Source organism: Nicotiana tabacum, chromosome 6 (genome assembly GCF_000715075.1).
Source record: "Nicotiana tabacum cultivar K326 chromosome 6, ASM71507v2, whole genome shotgun sequence".
NCBI classification, from domain to species: Eukaryota; Viridiplantae; Streptophyta; class Magnoliopsida; order Solanales; family Solanaceae; genus Nicotiana; species Nicotiana tabacum.
Window position 1 is genome coordinate 157,098,230 of NC_134085.1, and position 18,933 is coordinate 157,117,162.

Sequence of the window (18,933 nt, forward strand, 5' to 3'; positions counted from 1 at the left end):
AAAACCGGTTCCTACGTTATACCACAGACCAATGTAGGTTCCCAAAAGAGAATGTCAGTACCATCCATTGTACTCAGTGAGTCTCAACAACAAGGGGCGAAATTTTAATAACATATGCATTACGAGCAAAGGTTCTAAATGCATATAAATATAAAGCTTATAAGAATAATTCTAAAATAATTGCATAATAGCAATTTATGAATATTCTAAAAGAAATTCTTTTCTTTTTCTTTCTTATAAAAAAATACATCACTTTATACTTTGGGAGTTCCAACTATCCTGACTTAATTCTATCTTAGTCACCGTATGATTGGCACGGGTTTGATCCCAACCTGATCAAATAGGCTCAATCCACGAGGTGTCACTCGCTTCACGGTTCTCAGCGCTCATGTATCATACATTAGCATGGATAAGTAAATTCTCAGCAATGAGACCCTCGGCTCGTGTGCGCCCACTTTGGCACAAATAGTTTCAGGAAGTCAACGCCTTGGTCAGGACCCTCGGCCTGGACGATGACCCCTTCTTAAAATAAAGGATACTCCCAAAAATCTTTTCTTTCTAAAACTTCTTCTTGTGACTTTTCAAGTCTAAATCTTTTCTTTATAGAACATCATGTTCATGCTCATGCTGGTATCCTTAAATGTAAATCATGGTATAAGAATGAAATAAACATGTAAAAGTGTTTCTAAAGATTCTTGTTTCTTCATAAATTTTACATGAAAATAGCATATAAGAATAACACAAAAATCTGAAAATTTATACACATATATCATAATAATCATCTAAACTTTTGCTAGAACAATTCTAAGTTAATAGGTACTCACTCGCTCCAATTAAGTAAATTTAACTCTTTTAAGCAATTCATCAAACACCTTGTATGCATGTTTTTGTGAGTTAAACCACTTTAGTAAAGGGGTTATATCAACTCACCTCAAAACTTCTCGAGCCAATACGTAGTCCCCAGTCCAATTGACACTAATCAAACAATCGATTCTACAACAACCAGTGCATTTTAATCAATTTTAAAGTTTCAACGCTTAAACATGAAGTTTATTGTTGATATAGAGAAAGAAGAGAATTAACTATCCAATTCTTACCTACTACTACTTTAGGGTAATTGACAATAGGGAATTTTATATACCTAAGTTCAGGAGTTAGTGACTTGTAAAGAAACCTAAACTTCCTGTTGCCTGCGTGAGTATTGAGCAGCAAGGCTCTATCTCACGATTCTGCGTTTGTGCGTGAACAAGGGCTTTTTTTAATTCTGCATTTCAGATTGTTCGTATTCTGTTTCTTAGTCCAAACCCCTTTTTACTTCTTTTTGCAGTCCACAACCCTTTTATGGGTTAAGGACTTTTCACGTTTTCCTTTTTATTTGTTTTCCCTTTTCTATTTTTTTTGTGACTTAACTTGTATTTAATTATACCTACTTTTAGTAATTAATAACATTAAAATTATTAATATTCCCCTAATTGTATATCCAATTACTAGTTATAAATAGAGAAGTAACTCAAATATCAATTACAAGGGTTTAAATCCGCAATAGAAGAATTATTTAAGATAAAAAAATTTGAATTCTATATTTAGCATATCTTGAAACTTTTATAAATTTGAGGAGTGTTACAATCTTCCCTCCTTGAAAACATTTGTCCTCGAATGTTGCTAGGGCCTTATTCTTAAGCTAACAATCATTTCTTAGGTCCTTGAACCTCTTAAGTTTTCTTAGCACTACTCAATTTTGCAAGGGACTCTAAATTTTGGTTAACTCCCTAAAATTTTACAAATTTCGGCAGAGTCTCCCTTGTAAATTGGATTATCCAAAAAAAATTCCTGTCACAAATACCACAAATACACCAACAACAACCAAATACATTATAACAGGCCATTTCTAGGCACCATACACAACTCATAAACTAGTTACACACACTCCGGTAATGAGATACCACAATAACCAACCAAATTCTAAAGCACAACACTTTACAAAAAGTAAATAACTTTAATGAATTAAATATAATCTGGCATGACACTAAATTATTAAATAACTAAAGATACCCTGACAAAAACTAAATTACTTCAGCAGCTAAGTATAATCTAGCAAGGACATAAAGACATGCTTACTTGTATTTAATAAATGAAATATAAATATCAAACCAAACATAGGTTCACATACATTTTTCCTCAAATAAATATGGATATTTCTCTCTCATATCTTCCTCGACCTCCCACGTAGCCTCTTTTGAATCATGATTATTCCATAAAACCTTTACCGATGCTATACCTTTTGTTCTCAACTTTTTTACTTTCCTATCGAGAATTTCTATAGGTACCTCTTCCTAAGTCAAGCCTTCTTTAGTTTTTATGGTATCGACAGGTATTATATGCGACTCATCATGAATGTACTTTCCAAGCATAGACACATGAAAGGCAGGATGAACAGAGCATAACTGAACGGGCAGCGCTAGCTCATAAGCCACGTTTCCCTTTTTTTCTAGAATTTCATAAGGTCTGATAAATCTAGGGCTAAGTTTCCCTTTCTTACCAAACCTCATAACTCCTTTCATTGGTGAAACTTTTAAAAACACCTTATCACCAACCATGAACTCTAACTCACGATGCCTCTTGTCAGAATAAGACTTTTGACGACACTGGGTCGCTTTCAGTCTTTCCCTGATTAGCTGAACTTTCTCTAAGGCCTCACAAATAAACTCTAGACCAATCAACGGTACCTCTGCTGGTTCAAACCAACCCACTGGAGACCTACATCTTCGCACATACAATGCTTCATAAGGAGTCATACCGATGCTAGCCCGATAGTTGTTATTGTAAGAAAATTCTATAAGTGGCAAGTGATCATCCCAATTACCTCCAAAATCTATAACACATGCATGCAACATATTTTCGAGCGTCTGAATGATCCTTTCTGCCTGGCCATCTATTTGTGGATGGAAAGCGATGCTCAAATTGACCTTGGTACCTAATCTTTTCTGAAATGCCTTCCAAAAATGCGCTGTGAACTGAGGGCCTCTATCAGATATGATTGAAACTGGAGTACCATGCAATCAGACTATTTATTTGATGTACAACTATGCATACTGCTCTACGGAATCTGTCGTCTTTACTGGAAGGAAATGCGCGGACTTTGTCAGTCGGTCTACAATAACCCAAATTGAATCGTGCTTACGGTACGTGCGAGGTAGACCTATACTAAATCCATATTAATCAACTCCCACTTCCACTGTGATATCTCTATATCTTGAGCTAGGCCACTAGGCCTCTGATGCTCGGCTTTGACTTGCTGGCAATTCAAACATTTAGCCACATGATCTGCTACTTGTTTCTTCATGCCTTTCTATCAATACAACTCTTTCAAATCTAGATACATTTTGGTAGCACCCGGGTGGATAGAGTACCTCGAACTGTGAGCTTCTTACATTATGGCCTTCCTAAGACCATCTACATCATGCACACATAAACGATCAATCAACTTCAAAATTCCATCACTTCCTAGAGTGAAAGTAGTGCTTTCTTTGTTTCTAACTCCTTATTTTAACTTCACTAAGTACGGATCTTCGTCTTGCTTAGCCTTAACATGCGCAACAAGGGAGGATTGCGCAAAGGCATAAGCAATCATACCTCCTTCTTCGTTCTCATCCAATATAATTCCATCATTTGCTAGTTTTTTAATTTCTCGAACCAAAGATCGCCTTTGTACTGCAAGATGGGCCAAGACACTCATTGACTTCCTACTAAGTGCATCTACTACCACATTAGATTTGCCCGGGTAATAAAGGATATTGATGTCATAATATTTCAATAGCTCGAGCCATCTTCTCAGTCTCAAATTTAATTCTTTTTGCTTGAAAATGTACTGGAGGCTTTTGTAATATGTAAACACTTCAGAATGATCACCATAAAGGTAGTGTCGCCATATTTTTAATGCAAACACCATTGATGAAAGAACCAAGTCGTGTGTGGGGTAGTTCTTTTCATGATTCTTTAACTACCTAAAAGCATAAGCAATAACTTTTTCATTTTGCATAAGAACACAATCAAGGCTCACTCTGGAGGCATCACAATACACTGTGAATCCACCTGAACTTGTCAGGCAAGGTTAACACAGGTGCAGTGGTCAACCTCTTCTTTAACTCATGAAAACTTTGCTCACAAGCGTCTAACCATTGGAACTTAACTGCTTTCTGAGTCAACTTAGTTAATGGAGCTACAAGTGAGGAAAACCCCTCTACAAACCTTTTATAGTAGCCAGCTAACCCCAAGAAACTCCTGATTTCGGTTGGCGTTGTCGGCCTAGGCCAGTTCATAAATACTTCTGTCTTATAAGGATCTACTTTTATTCCTTTACTAGATACCATGTGGCCTAAGAATGCCACTAACTACAACCAGAACTCAAATTTTGAAAATTTGGCATAAAGCTCATTCTTCTTCAAGGTCTGCTAGGATATTCTGAGGTGTCTGCATGATCTTCCTTGCTCTTAGAGTATACCAAAATATCGTCTATAAACACGATAATAAAAGTATCAAGAAATGGCTTGAAAACTCTATTCATGAGGTCCATGAATGCAGCTGGAGTATTTGTCAACTCGAAGGACATTATTAAAAATTCATAGTGCTCGTAGCGAGTTCTAAAGGCTGTTTTAGATATATCTTCTTCTTTGATTCTCAACTGATGGTACCCCGACCTCAAGTCTATTTTTGAAAAGTACTTTGCACCCTGAAGTTGATCAAATAAATCATTAATTCTTGGTAGTGTGTACTTGTTCTTAATGGTAACTTTATTCAACTGCCGATAGTCAACACACATTTTGAGAGACACATCTTTCTTCTTGACAAACAGGACCTGGGCACCCCACGGTGAAACACTCGGCCTGATGAAGCCCTTATCAAGAAGGTATTTCAATTGTTCTCTCAACTTATTAAGTTCTTATAGAGCCATCCTATAAGAAGGTATAGATATGGGCTGAGTGCCTGGCATGAGATCAATGCCAAAGTCTATGATTCTTTCAGGAGGAAGTCCAGGAAGGTCATCTGGGAAAACTTCTAGAAATTCTCTAACACTGACTGAAGAGCTGGTGGTTCTAATTCTGGATTAATGATGTGAGCCAAATAGGCGAGACACCCTTTACTGACCATTTGTTGTGCCTTAAGGTAAGAAATAAACTTACCTATAAGCGATGCTGAACTACCCTTCCACTCTAAGATTTCTTCATTTGGAAATTGGAACTTGACTATCTTGGCACGACAATCTAACATGGCATAGCAGGAAGACAATCAATCCATACCCATGATCACATTAAAATCCACCACTTCTAACTCTATGAGATCGGCTTTGGTGTTGCGACCTTGGACTGAAACTATACAAGCTCTATAGACTCTAGTGAATTTCACTGACTCGCCAACTAGAGTAGATACCAGGAATGGCTCACTAAGTTGTTCAGGTTCTAGCCCGAGGTTAATTGCAAAGTATGGAGTCACATATGAAAACGTTGAACCTGGATCCATTATGGCATAAGCATTATGTGAGCAGACTAAAATTATATCTGTAATAACTTCTGCAGATGCCTCTGCACTCTGACGATCAAGTGTAGCAAACAAACGGGGTTGTCCCCCTTCTGGAGTAACTCGATCTGCACCTCTGCCTGCCCCATATCCGGTCTAATTATGAGAACCACGAGCCTGAGGTGGTGCAACTACAGTAGCTGAGGAACTAGAAGGACGAGTTGATCCACCACTGAAATTACATCGCAACTTTGCGTAGTTGGCCTTTATATGACCCATGTCTCGACAATGATAGCAACCATAAAAACCGAGCTTGCACTGACCTGAATGTTGCCACTTACATGTTCCACAAAGACCTTGTTGGTGTGAATATTTCTCAGCATGACTCTGGCTATGTGAGGATGATGTCCTAAAATTCTGATTCTGGAGAGATGGTTTCCATAACTCTGAGTACGTCTGAAGAAATACCCACCACCAGACTGATGACTGGACTGAGCTGGTGCTAATGAATCCTTATTAGAGGAATCCCTTCCACCTCCGCTGGATGTACCATTAAACCTGCCCGTTGTCCGGGCTTTCTTGTTATGCTTTTTTTCTTCTCTCCTTTGTTGTATGTCTTTTTCTAAGTGCTTGGCGAATCCCATAATAGAAGAGAAAGTTGTCATTCCTACCGCTACATTTAATATCGTATCCTTAATGTGGTAAGCCAAACCACCAACAAACCTGCGAATCTTTGCTTTTTCTGTCTTAACCATGTGAGGAGCATGCTTAGCTAGCCTTATGAATTCTATGTAGTACTCTTGCACACTTTTATTCCATTGCTTGAGCTGTTCGAACTCTGTAACCTTAGCTTCCCTATCCTCTTTTGGGATAAAGCTAGACATGAAGGCCTCTTCAAATTCTTCCCAAGTAGGCGAACCATCATTTTCATCTCTTTCCTTTTCCCACATCTCAAACCAAGCGCCAGCCACATCTCTAAGCTGGTAAGCTGCTAGCTCCACAGCTTCATCATCAAATGCTTTCATCATCAATCACAACATTGGATATTCATCAACTATAGAACCATGGAACACTGGAGGATTCAACTTCAAAAATTCATTCACTCTTGAGGACTCAAAATTGTTCTGTCTATTTGATTGAGGTGGAATCTAATCTCTTCTCTCATTCTGGTTGGCCATGAAGTCTTTAAACATCTCCATAGCGTTGTTGACTGCATTAAATATCTGACCCACCTTTGGGGATATAGTTGTCTGAGCCGGATCTGCTATTGGGGGAAGCACGGGATCCTGAGGTACTTGCTCATCATTATCCACCCTTTCTTCACGTTCAACTCGGGGTACTTGGACCCCTTTTATGGATCTACCCTTCCTTTTCTGAGTTAAAGCCTTCTTAGTTCTACCTTGAGCCACAATAGTAGCAATAGTTTCTTGAGCAGCATCCTGAGTGTCGGTGTCAGAGTTGCGAGTATGAGCCATTTCTCCGAGTTTTGGAGAAATGAATACATTAGATAATTTCTTAGAGGTAGGCTCTACTACACGATCTAAAGTATGAAAAAAATGAGATTTTTCCTAAATGCTTGTAGCCTCCTATTTATAAGTATGGCACGCTTCATACCCATAAGCAAGACTCTACTAACACGGCTTCATAGACACTTGGACTCCATAAACCAGAGGCTCTGATACCAAGTTTGTCAGGACCCATTTTCTGAACAAGCCGGGCCCAGCACCCAATCACTAAACATGACCGAGCGAACCATCTGCGCTTATCAAATCTGTCATAACTTCAAACTTTATATGCCACAAGGCACTACTATAACCAAATACTTTTAAATAATTTAAAATATCTAAAATAAGCCAACTTCAAAACTTTATTCGTAGTAACCAATAAAATACTGCTAAGTCATTATCAAAAATATCTAAATCTTAACCCAACGACTATGTCCATGAAGCCTCTACTGATAAACTGACGCACTGCTCAGGGCATGAGATTTCCTGGCCAGTTCTCTAAGTAAACAAAGAAATAACTAAATAAAGATAACTCTAAGGAATACTCCATGAACAAAAGCGGAGCTCATCAATAGCACTGGATGAGAAGGAAGTCCTAACCAGTAGCCTGCTCGCCTGCAAAACCGGTTCCTACGTTGTACTACAGACCAATGTAGGTTCCCAAAAGAGAACGTCAATACCATCCATTGAACTCAGTGAGTGACAACAACAGGGGGCGAAACTTTAATAACATATACATTATGAGCAAAGGTTCTAAATGCATGTAAAACATAAAGCTTATAAGAATAATTCTAAAATTATTGCATAATAGCAGTTTATGAATATTCTAAAAGAAATTCTTTTCTTTTTCTTTCTTATAAAAAAATACTTCACTTTATACTTTGGGAGTTTCAACTATCCTGACTTAATTCTGTCTTAGTCACCATATGATTAGCACGGGTTCGATCCCAACCTGATCAAATAGGCCCAATCCACGAGGTGTCACTCGCTTCACGGTTCTCAGCGCTCATGTATCATACATTAGCATGGCTAAGTAAATTCTCAGCAATGAGACCCTTGTCTCGTGTGCGCCCACTTTGGCACAAATAGTTTCAGGAAGTCAACGCCTTGGTTAGGACCCTTGGCCTGGACGATGACCCCTTCTTAAAATAAAGGATACTCCCAAAAATCTTTTCTTTCTAAAATTTCTTCTTGTGACTTTTCAAGTCTAAATCTTTTCTTTATAGAACATCATGTTCATGCTCATGCTGGTATCCTTAAATGCAAAGCATGCCATAAGAATGAAATAAACATGTAAAAATATTTCTAAAGATTCTTGTTTCTTCATAAATTTTACATGAAAATAGCATATAAGAATAACACAAAAATCTGAAAATTTATACACATATATCATAATAAATCATCTAAACTTTTGCTAGAACAATTCTAAGTTAATAGGTACTCACTCACTCCAATTAAGTAAATTTAACTCTTTTAAGCAATTCATCAAGCACCTTGTATGCATGTTTTTGTGAGTTAAACCACTTTAGTAAAGGGGTTATATCAACTCACCTCAAAACTTCTCGAGCCAATACGTAGGCCCCAGTCCAATTGACACTAGTCAAACAATCGATTCTACAACAACCAGTGCATTTTAATCAATTTTAAAGTTTCACGCTTAAACATGAAGTTTATTGTTGATATAGAGGAAGAAGGGAATTAACTATCCAATTCTTACCTACTACTACTTTAGGGTAATTGAAAATAGGAAATTTTATATACCTGAGTTCAAGAGTTAGTGACTTGTAAAGAAACATAAACTTCACGTTACCTGTGTGAGTATTGAGCAGCAAGGCTCTATCTCACGATTCTGCGTTTGTGCGTGAACAAGGGCTTTTTTTAATTTTGCGTTTCAGATTGTTCGTATTCTGTTACTTAGTCCAAACCCCTTTTTACTTCTTTTTGCAGTCCACAACCCTTTATGGGTTAAGGACTTTTCACGTTTTCCTTTTTATTTGTTTTCCCTTTTCTATTTTTTTGTGACTTAACTTGTATTTAATTATACCTAATTTTAGTAATTAATAACATTAAAATTATTAATATTTCCCTAATTATATATCCAATTATTTATAAATAGAGAAGTAACTCAAAAATCAATAACAAGGGTTAAAATCTGTAATATAAGTATTATTTAAGATAAAAAAAATTTAAATTCTATATTTAGCATATCTTGAAACTTTTATAAATTTGTTGAGTGTTACACTCCTGTTGAAGTTCTTGAGAATGTGCTAGAAGCTGGACATAAGTTCTTTGAGTAGCCTGTTGAGGAAAGGAGGAAGTATTTGAACGAGAATTCACCCACTCTCTATAGGTGGAGTTCTGACTCTTGTTGATGCATGTGTTGTTGAAAGGATTTGGTCCTTAACTTAGAGTTACAACCACAGAAATTAAGGACATGTAGCCCTTAACTTAGAGTTACAAGCACAGAAATTAAGGACGGGTAGTCCTGAACATAGAGTTACAAGCTCAAAAACTAAGGACAGGTAGTCCTTAACTTAGACTCACAAGCTCATAAATTAAGGACAGTTAGTCCTGAACTTACAAGAACAAGCTCATAAGTTAAGGACATTTGGTCCTGAACTTAGAGTTGGAAGTTCAAAAATTAAGGACAATTGGTCCTTAACTTAGAGTTACAAGCTAGGGTTGCTCGGTGGGCTGGGCCTGAATCGTACTGGACCGGGCCCGCGGTCCTAACGGGCTTGGTGGGCCGGTCCTGGGTGGGCCGGTCTTGGTGGGCCTCCTGAGCCCGTCACGGGCTGGTCTTCAAGGTTGAGCCCACGAGCCCGGGACCGTTTAGCCCGGGACCGGCAGGCGGGCCTGGGCCGGTCCTGGCGGGCCCAACGGCTATTTTTAAAAAAAAAATTAAAATTCTACAACGGCCATATTTAAAATCTAGCCGTTTGGGCTGAAAATATGACCGTTTTTAATTTTAAAAAATGGTCATTTGGCCCCCCAACTTTATTTTAACCCCAAACTTTATATAATTACACTTTTCCCCATTTCTCAACTATAAATACTCCCTCATTCTTTCATTTTTATTCACCAATTCATCAATATCTCTCAATATCTCTCAATCTCTCTCAATCTCTCTACTACAATTACTTAATTTATTGTTGAAATTTCGTGAAAAATTGTGAAGTTGTTGAATTGAAGTTTTCAAGTGTTCAACGATTTTCAATTTTCAAGAAGTTGTTCGGCAATCCGGTAAACTCGTTTCAACTCTTACGTTTTTAGAATATATTTTTGTGTGGTTTAGTTTGCATAATTATAATTAATATGGCATTTACTTTGAAAAAAATATTTGGTAAAGGAAAAGATAAAACCGGTGAAAGTAGTGGCCAACCAACTACCCTTCCCCCGGCTCCCCGACCTAGAAAAGATAAGCAAGTTGAAAGTAGTCGCCAACCTAGACGTCCTCCTCCTTCCGTAATTCTTGATAGTGATCACCCTTGTTTTCAATTTACCGATAGTGAATTTTATCATAATGTTGCACCAGGTGATAGATTAGATGATGAAATTATGAATGCTCTTTATCCTAATGAAACCATCTTAGAAAATAATGAGGAAAATGAGGATGATGATGAAACCCAAGCACCGGATTTAGATGATACACCTACTAGTCCTCTTAATAACCCAAGTGATGCACCGGTCGACCCACCTGTAGAAACTCCTACTTTTAATAGAGAACATGCTAAACGCCTAGAAACATCATTAGTTTGGAATTTTTTTACTCAAGTAAGAGAAAAAAATAAGGCTAAGTGTAAAACTTGTGGGAAATTAATGTCGCATAAATATACTGGAGACCGTAGCGACACAGGTAGTTTGACTAGGCACATAAAAACACACCCTAGAGATAAGGCTAGATTTTTTCAAATGAAAGCGCAGCTAGAGGGGACAAGTGTAGATTCTGCGGTTAACCCTAGTACAGGTTCAAATCTAGTTCAACCCGGAATTAACACTGTCACCGGAGGTATTTTATATTACGATCCAAATAGAGATCGTGAAGAATTAGCAAAGATGATTACTGTTATGTGCTTACCTTATACTTTTGCTTCTAATCCTAATTGGGTTCATTATATTAGAAGAGTGTTTAATCCTACTTATAAAGGTTGGCCTCGCGCAACAGTTAAGAGTGATATTTATAAATTCAAACATGAATATGAACAATATTTGCAGTATTTATTTACTCATATACCTAATCGGATTTCTATTACTACTGATATTGGTAGAAGTGGTAATGATTGTGATTACCTAACTGTTACAAGTCATTGGATAGATGAGGAATGGATAATGCAAAAACGCATAATTGCATATAGAATAATTAATTCGCGTCACACAAGTAAGTTTATAGCTAACATTGTTGCAGATATTTGTAGATATTTTTGCTTTAGCGATAAAATAATGGCAATTTCAATGGATAATGCTTCTAGTAACACCAGTGCTATAGGCATGCTTACAACAACACTAAATCCTGCATTTACTAATATTTTCCATGTTAGATGTATTTGTCATATTTATCATTTAATTGTCGGTGATGGTATGCGAATATTAAACATAGAAATTGAAAAGGTTAGAATGGCTCTTAATTGGCTTTTTTATTCAAACCGTAGAAGTAGAAGAAACTTTGGAATTGCAGAAGCACAACCGGCGATAGATGAAGCTTATGAAGAAATGATAGCGGAACTTGCGGAGGATTCGGCTTCGCCCGGAAGTGGTGATGAACAAGCTTATTTTCCACCACCACCAACGCAACCTCCTCCGAACCTTGAAGGATTTATGAGATTTGTTAGAGATAATACATAGAATAATATGTAACTTGTATTTTGGCACATCTTCCTTAGTTTTTTTCCTTCTAATGGTGGTATTAGTACCTTGTTGTGCTCATTCCATTGGGGGAAGGATGACTAAGAAAGATATGCCATTTTTTGGTAATAAAATTTATTGCTTCTACCCATGAGCTTCTTTTCGCAATATTTCTTTGTCTATACTTAGAATTGTTTATAAGCTACAATATATACATAATATACAATATATATACTACAAGAAAATATATAAGAGAATATATATACATAAGATACAATATATATACTACAAGAAAATATATTATGCTACAATATATACATAATATACAATATATATACTACAAGAAAATATATAAGAGAATATATATACATAAGATACAATATAATATACTACAAGAAAATATATAAGAGAATATATATACATAAGATACAATATATATACTACAAGACAATATATTATGCTACAATATATACATAATATACAATATATATACTACAAGAAAATATATAAGAGAATATATATACATAAGATACAATATAATATACTACAAGAAAATATATTATGCGAAAAATATATACATAATATAACAAGACAATATATTATGCTACAATATATACATAATATACAATATATATACTACAAGAAAATATATAAGAGAATATATATACATAAGATACAATATAATATACTACAAGAAAATATATAAGAGAATATATATACATAAGATACAATATATATACTACAAGACAATATATTATGCTACAATATATACATAATATACAATATATATACTACAAGAAAATATATAAGAGAATATATATACATAAGATACAATATAATATACTACAAGAAAATATATTATGCGAATATATATACATAAGATACAATATATATACTACAAGAAAATATATTATGCGAATATATATACATAAGATACAATATAATATACTACAAGAAAATATATTATGCGAATATATATACATAATATACAATATATATACTACAAGAAAATATATTATGCGAACATATATACATAAGATACAATATATATACTACAAGAAAATATATTATGCGAATATATATACATAAGATACAATACATATACTAAAAGAAAATATATAAGAGAATATATATACATAAGATACAATATAATATACTACAAGAAAATATATTATGCATGACAATTTAGTGTTTTACTATTGTTTTGTTATTTTCTTTTTCGTCAAGCACTTTAATAATTAGATATACATATATACTACATATATATTTTTAATATAGCCATGATACTACAAGAATTTGTCTTTAAAAAAAAAAAAAAAAAACGCTAAGTCTGCTAGGCCCACGAGCCCGGCACGTTAAGCACAGGACCATGTGGGCTTAGGCCCGTCACGGGCCGGTTCCACCCATTGAGCCCACGAAGACCGGGACCGCCAGGCCCGGGACCGCCAGAGCCCAGGACCACGAAGCCCGGGACCGCGAGGCCCAGCCCGTTAGGCCCACTAAGGCCCGGGCCCGGGACAAAATACAGCATTATTACAAGCAGAGAAATTAAGGACAGGTAGTCCTTAACTTAGAGTTACAAGCACATTAATTAAGGACAGGTAGTCCTAAACTTTGAGTTCCAAGTTCAAAAGTTAAGGACATGTAGTCCTGAATTTAGAGTTACAAGTTCAAAAGTTAAGGACAAGTAGTCCTAAACTTAGACTTAAAAGCTTATAAATTAAGGATAGCTAATCCTGAACTTACAGTAACAAGCTCATAAGTTAAGGACACTTGGTCCTGAACTTTATGAGCAGAAGGGTATTTTCATTAGGGCGAGTAAAGTTTATTAAAGTAGTGGCTAAAGACTAAAGATATTTTAAACAATGAATTAAAAGTAAATACATGTCTTATTATTGGCTAATTGTGCACTTCCCCGCAGCCTTACTTGTTCGTTTTAAAGTTATTTGGGAAGTAAACTTGAGAAAATTTTCCAATTCTTATCTAATAAATTATGGAGTAATCAATCAATAAGATTCATCTCATTTTGTATTTATTTGAATGTAATTAAAAAAATATTTGACAAACATCGAAATGTACTCTTAGGGAGATAGAAGATTGCACATCCGATCGAGTACTCGATAGTACTTGTGTCTTCTTCATGGAAGAGTAAGCACTTGACAAACCTTTAGAGTTTAGATAAGCAACTCTATGGTTGTTATTTTTCATTTCTTTGTTGTTTCTTTTTTCACTTTTATTTTTTACACAAAAAAAATGGTTGGGGTGTGAGTATGTGAATAATTAGTGAAGAAAGGTAAAAAGTGATAAGGATAAGGATAAGCAGAGCTAAGATTCTCATTTGAATTCAAATTGTTGTATATATCTCCTAAACCTCTCTTCCCCATCTACAAAACCCCTACTACAAATGTACTTCTTCAGATATAAATGTACCCATTTACATGACTGAATAATACAAGTTGGAACACCAAATACTCACTATTTTATTGTATCAGAAGCCGTAAGCTCATACGAGCAATTCCAAAAGTCTACAACTTTTTCTTTCCCTCATCCAGTTAAAGCATAATGGGATAAAACTCAAGCACCACCACCTCACCAACTATTTTCAGCCATGGACATGTGATCCAACCAACACAACTGATTTCCTTCAACCCAGCATCACAGCTCTCGATCAAACTGATGGGAAGCTCAAACTATTCGAGTTGGCAAGCCCAAGTAACCACCTTACTATTTGGATATGATCTCATATCCTACATCGATGACACATCTATTATTCCTCCAGTGTATATTGCATATGACAAAGGCAATCAACTTTCTAATCTAAACTATAAGTTGTGGCTAAGGCAAGACAGCCTTGTTCGCAGTGCAATCATGGCCTCTGTCGATCCATCCATTGTGCCGCTGATTGCTCAAGCAGCTAATGCGAAAAATGCATGGGACAGTTGCAAACGACCTATGCGAACAAATCTTAAGCAAGAATTTTTTGTCTTCGTGAGTTATTCTTAAACATCAGGCGAGACTCCAAGCCAGTCAGCGACTACATGAAAGATATTAAATCCATTGCGGATGACTTGGATGCCTTTGGCTCACCTATAACAAATGAGGAACTAGTCATCAAAATTTTGAGCGGACTTGGAGCAGAATACAAAGAGATCTCCGCGGCTATACGCGCTCGTGATAATCACATATCTTTCGAAGAACTATTTGACAAACTTCTTGCTCATGAAATTTTCATCCAGCACTCAGAATCAAAGAATGAGCAGCCTATTATCATTGCAAAATTTAGCCAACAGCGCACCTCGTTTAACCAATCTAAAGGAAGAAACCACACTGGTTCTCAGCGAAGGGGAGGGCATTCCAATTTCATGGCTAACAACCGTAATTTTTCTGGACAAATGACCAACTCAAAGGCGTTCAATAACGGGTCTAATCAACAAAGAGTGCAGTGCCAACTTTGCGACATGTTTGGTCATATAGCTAGGGTGTGCCGCTCTAAATCTCACGATGCACTTGAAGCTCAGGCAAATTTTACTAATCATGCAAACTACGCTGCCAATTGCTCAAGTTCATGGATTGTTGACTCGGGGGCTTCTCACCGCATCACAGATAATCCAAACTCCCTTCAGTCTGCTACTCACTTTTCAGGCAATGATGAAATCATCATCGGCGACAGTAAAGGAATACCAATTACTCATATTGGTCAAACTACATTTTCTTATGATAACACTAAGCCTTTTCATCTGCATAATGTTCTTTGTTTTCCAAGAATCAAAAGAAATTTAATTTCAGTTGCTAAATTTTGTCGCCACAATCAAGCATCTATTGAATTCTTTCCCTATTCTTTTTGTGTGAAGGATTTGAATATGGGGGCACGCCTCCTGCAAGGACAGAGCAAAGGGGACCTCTATGAATGGCCACCTGACAAGTCACAACATCGTCCATCTTCTCCCCTTGTTCACTTCACAACTACATCCACGCCAACATTGCACCTATGGCATGCCAGACTTGGTCATCCTCAACCTAGAATAACGAAATCATTTGTTTCTTCCTTTAAGCTTCCTATTGCTAGTAGTAGAGACGATTCCTTTACATTCTGTCATTCATGCTTATGCAATAAAAGTCATCGCCTTCCTTTTGGTGACAATTCCATTAGTAATTCTAGACCTTTTGAATTTTTGTACTCTGATATTTGGGATCCTTCTCCTATTCACTCATTTGATAATTTTCGATTTTATGTGATTTTTGTGGATCACTATACAAAGTACACTTGGTTATTCCCATTAAAGAATAAATCAGATGTTCAAGGAGTATTTGTGAACTTTCTTAGAATGGTGAAAAACCAATTTCACCTTACTGTTGGCACACTCTATTCAGATGGGGTGGAGAATACATAAGCTTAAAATCTATCCTTACGCAACATGGCATTCAACATCTCACTAGTCCTCCCTACACTCCTCAAATTGTTGGAACAGTTGAACGCAAGCATCAACATATCATAGATACTGCTATAACTTTAATGTACCATGCATCTGTACCTTCATGTTTTTGGTCATTGGCTTGTCAAACAGCTGTCTACCTTATCAATAGGATGCCTACTCCATTGCTCAAACTTCGTTCTCCTTTTCAATGCCCCATTCACACATCCCCTAAACCTTTTAAATTAAGAGTTTTTGGTTGTTTATGTTACCCCTGGTTAAAACCATATAACAACAAACTTGCTCCCAAATCAAGACCTTGTGCTTTCATGGGATACTCACCTTCTACAAATAGTTATACACATCTTGATCTTTCAACCTCCAAAATATTCATTGTCACACCCCTTTTTAACCAAACTTCACTAAACCCTCTTAGATAAATAAAAAAAATTAGTAAAATCTTGAAAAGGGTTTTTCAATTTTGAAAGTGACAAAAGATAGTGTTCAAAAGGATTAACTCAGAGTCGCCACCTGACATTTGATATCGGTGTGTCAGGTCACCATTTTTTCTAAAAATAATTTTTCCTTTCAAAACACTTGAGACTCCAAAATTAAGTCTGCACCAGAGATTAGGGTAAGGGGGTTCATTTGACTCGGGAGAAGGTGTTAGGCATTTTCCGAGTCCCGTAACTAGTACGGTTGCATAATTGATCTAGTCGACTTTTAAAATATTCGAATTGAGGTAATAACACACAAAAAGAGAATAAACAATCAAAAGAGGCTCGAGGTTGTTCCCACCTAAAATAAAAAAATAAAAATGAAAATAAAACAAAAATACAACAAGTTCTATTTTTCGGTCTCCCATTACAAAGTTCTACAAGGCATTCCCCAGAATGAAATATGTACAAATCCTTCGGGGCATTTCCCGGACAAATTTAACTAAGGGAACGACCTCTCGCCTCAAAAATAACAAAACTCCTAAGGCTTGCCTGTCCGAGCGTGATTGGCCTAAACATGTTACTAACGAATAATAAAAGTAGAAACAAAATTAAACTAAAGCAAATGAAATTCACTTCGTGCTCATTTTTTCATTAGACCAGGCCTAATCTTAAGCATGCAAATAGATTTAATCACTAATGAGCTTTGGCCTTTTCCCATTCCCACGACACGCACTCATTTTTTCAAGCAAGTTCATCACAAACATGGCGCGTCAAACAAATATGGCATCTGACATATCTAATAAACCGGACGAATTATAATAAACAGAAGGACAAATAAAGCAGGAGTGAATTTAAATATAAGAAGAGCCATTTAAAATTCCATTATCTTATTCTTATAATTGTCACTACGTGATCATCTTAATTAGGATTCCTAAGATAAAGCTAACAATTAGCCAAAAATGAGACAAGCAAATCATTTGCATTTTTTTTAATTGAAAGAAGAACATAAGAATACATAAGAATTAGAACAGCAAGTAATTCGTCCATATGCATATATTACGTCCTTTTGATTAGAACCTCTAAAAAGGAAAATATTGGGAAAAAGGAATTAAAGCGAACAAACAGTATCAGCACACTCTCGGAAATTAAACCACTTTCTTCAACTAACAATCACGAATAACAGCCCAATCGAAATCAAACTTGATTAAACAGAAATCAAATTTTTATAAACCAAAATTCAACTAAGAAAATTCAAATCCCTTAACCCATAAAACTTAAACAAATTTTAGTGGTTCTTATTATATTTCAATCACATATAGATTATAAAAATGAGAAAGGGAGATGAGATGGACCTGAATAGCCTTTAATGATTCTTTGTTTGGAAACAAAAGACACAAGCAAAAGCTGACGCCACGACTCGAACAAAATCGGAATAAGCCAACAAGAATCCGCAAACCAAGGCTCGAACAAACTGTGAACACCGACTCCTCGAACATGAACCAGATCTCAAGCATAACCCATTTTCATTTCACTTGCCTATCTAAATCGAATTTTCAGAAATGGCAGCGAAATTTGCCTAGTCGTCTCCTTCAACAGTATCGAAAGTAGCCGTAAAAGTTGGAATTGCCGGAAAATTAGTGTTGGTCACTTCTTTTTTTATAGAATCGGAGGTGGCTTTAGTCACTGTAATGTCAAGGGTGAGAGGAGAAAGAAGGGAAGGTTGTGTGAACTTGAAGATGCTCACTGTGTTAGTTGAGCTTGGTCGACAAAAAGCCTTAGAAGTTTTTGATGACTTCAAAGTGCAGACACGATTAAAGAGATGAACAGAACTAGAGGCTTTCTCTTTGCTTTTTTTTTTTTTTGATATCTCCCAGCTCGGCCGAGACTCTTTGGCTCCAGGGTCTCTTTTTTTATTTATTTTATTAAGAAGAGTCTAGAAAGTCTTCTAGGGTTGGCTTAATGGGTAATGTGTATTGGGCTTTGGATTATGGGCTAAGAGATTGGTTTAATTGGGCTACAAGCAAGACTAAAAATATTGATTTCTTTTCTAAAACAATATACTATAAAATTGTAAAATCATTACTAATTAATCAAAACAAACTATATTATGACATGAAGCTATTTTTGATATTTTCAAGAATTATAATACACTAAAATAGGTTCAAAGTAACATATCCTTTTAAAAATACATAATACATGAATTAAATAGAGAAATATGGA

General features: G+C 36.0%; 1 protein-coding gene across 4 annotated transcripts in view; it reads right to left on the minus strand.

Moving 5' to 3' along the window:
- Positions 1 to 18,608, minus strand: part of LOC142181962 (uncharacterized) — a 48,328-nt gene extending 29,720 nt beyond the window's left edge. For 2 of the 4 annotated variants that reach the window (XR_012710850.1, XR_012710848.1), the window contains exon 1: positions 18,066 to 18,608. Coding sequence is in view for 1 of the 4 variants with exons in the window: in XM_075255679.1 (XP_075111780.1) it covers positions 5,781 to 6,542 (762 nt within the window). In the remaining 3 variants the exon portion in view is untranslated. Of the gene's footprint in view, positions 1 to 6; positions 7,635 to 14,174; positions 14,609 to 18,065 lie in introns of those variants that run through there. The other 2 variants (XM_075255679.1, XR_012710849.1) reach the window with 2 other exon arrangements.
- Positions 18,609 to 18,933: the final 325 nt, after the last annotated feature.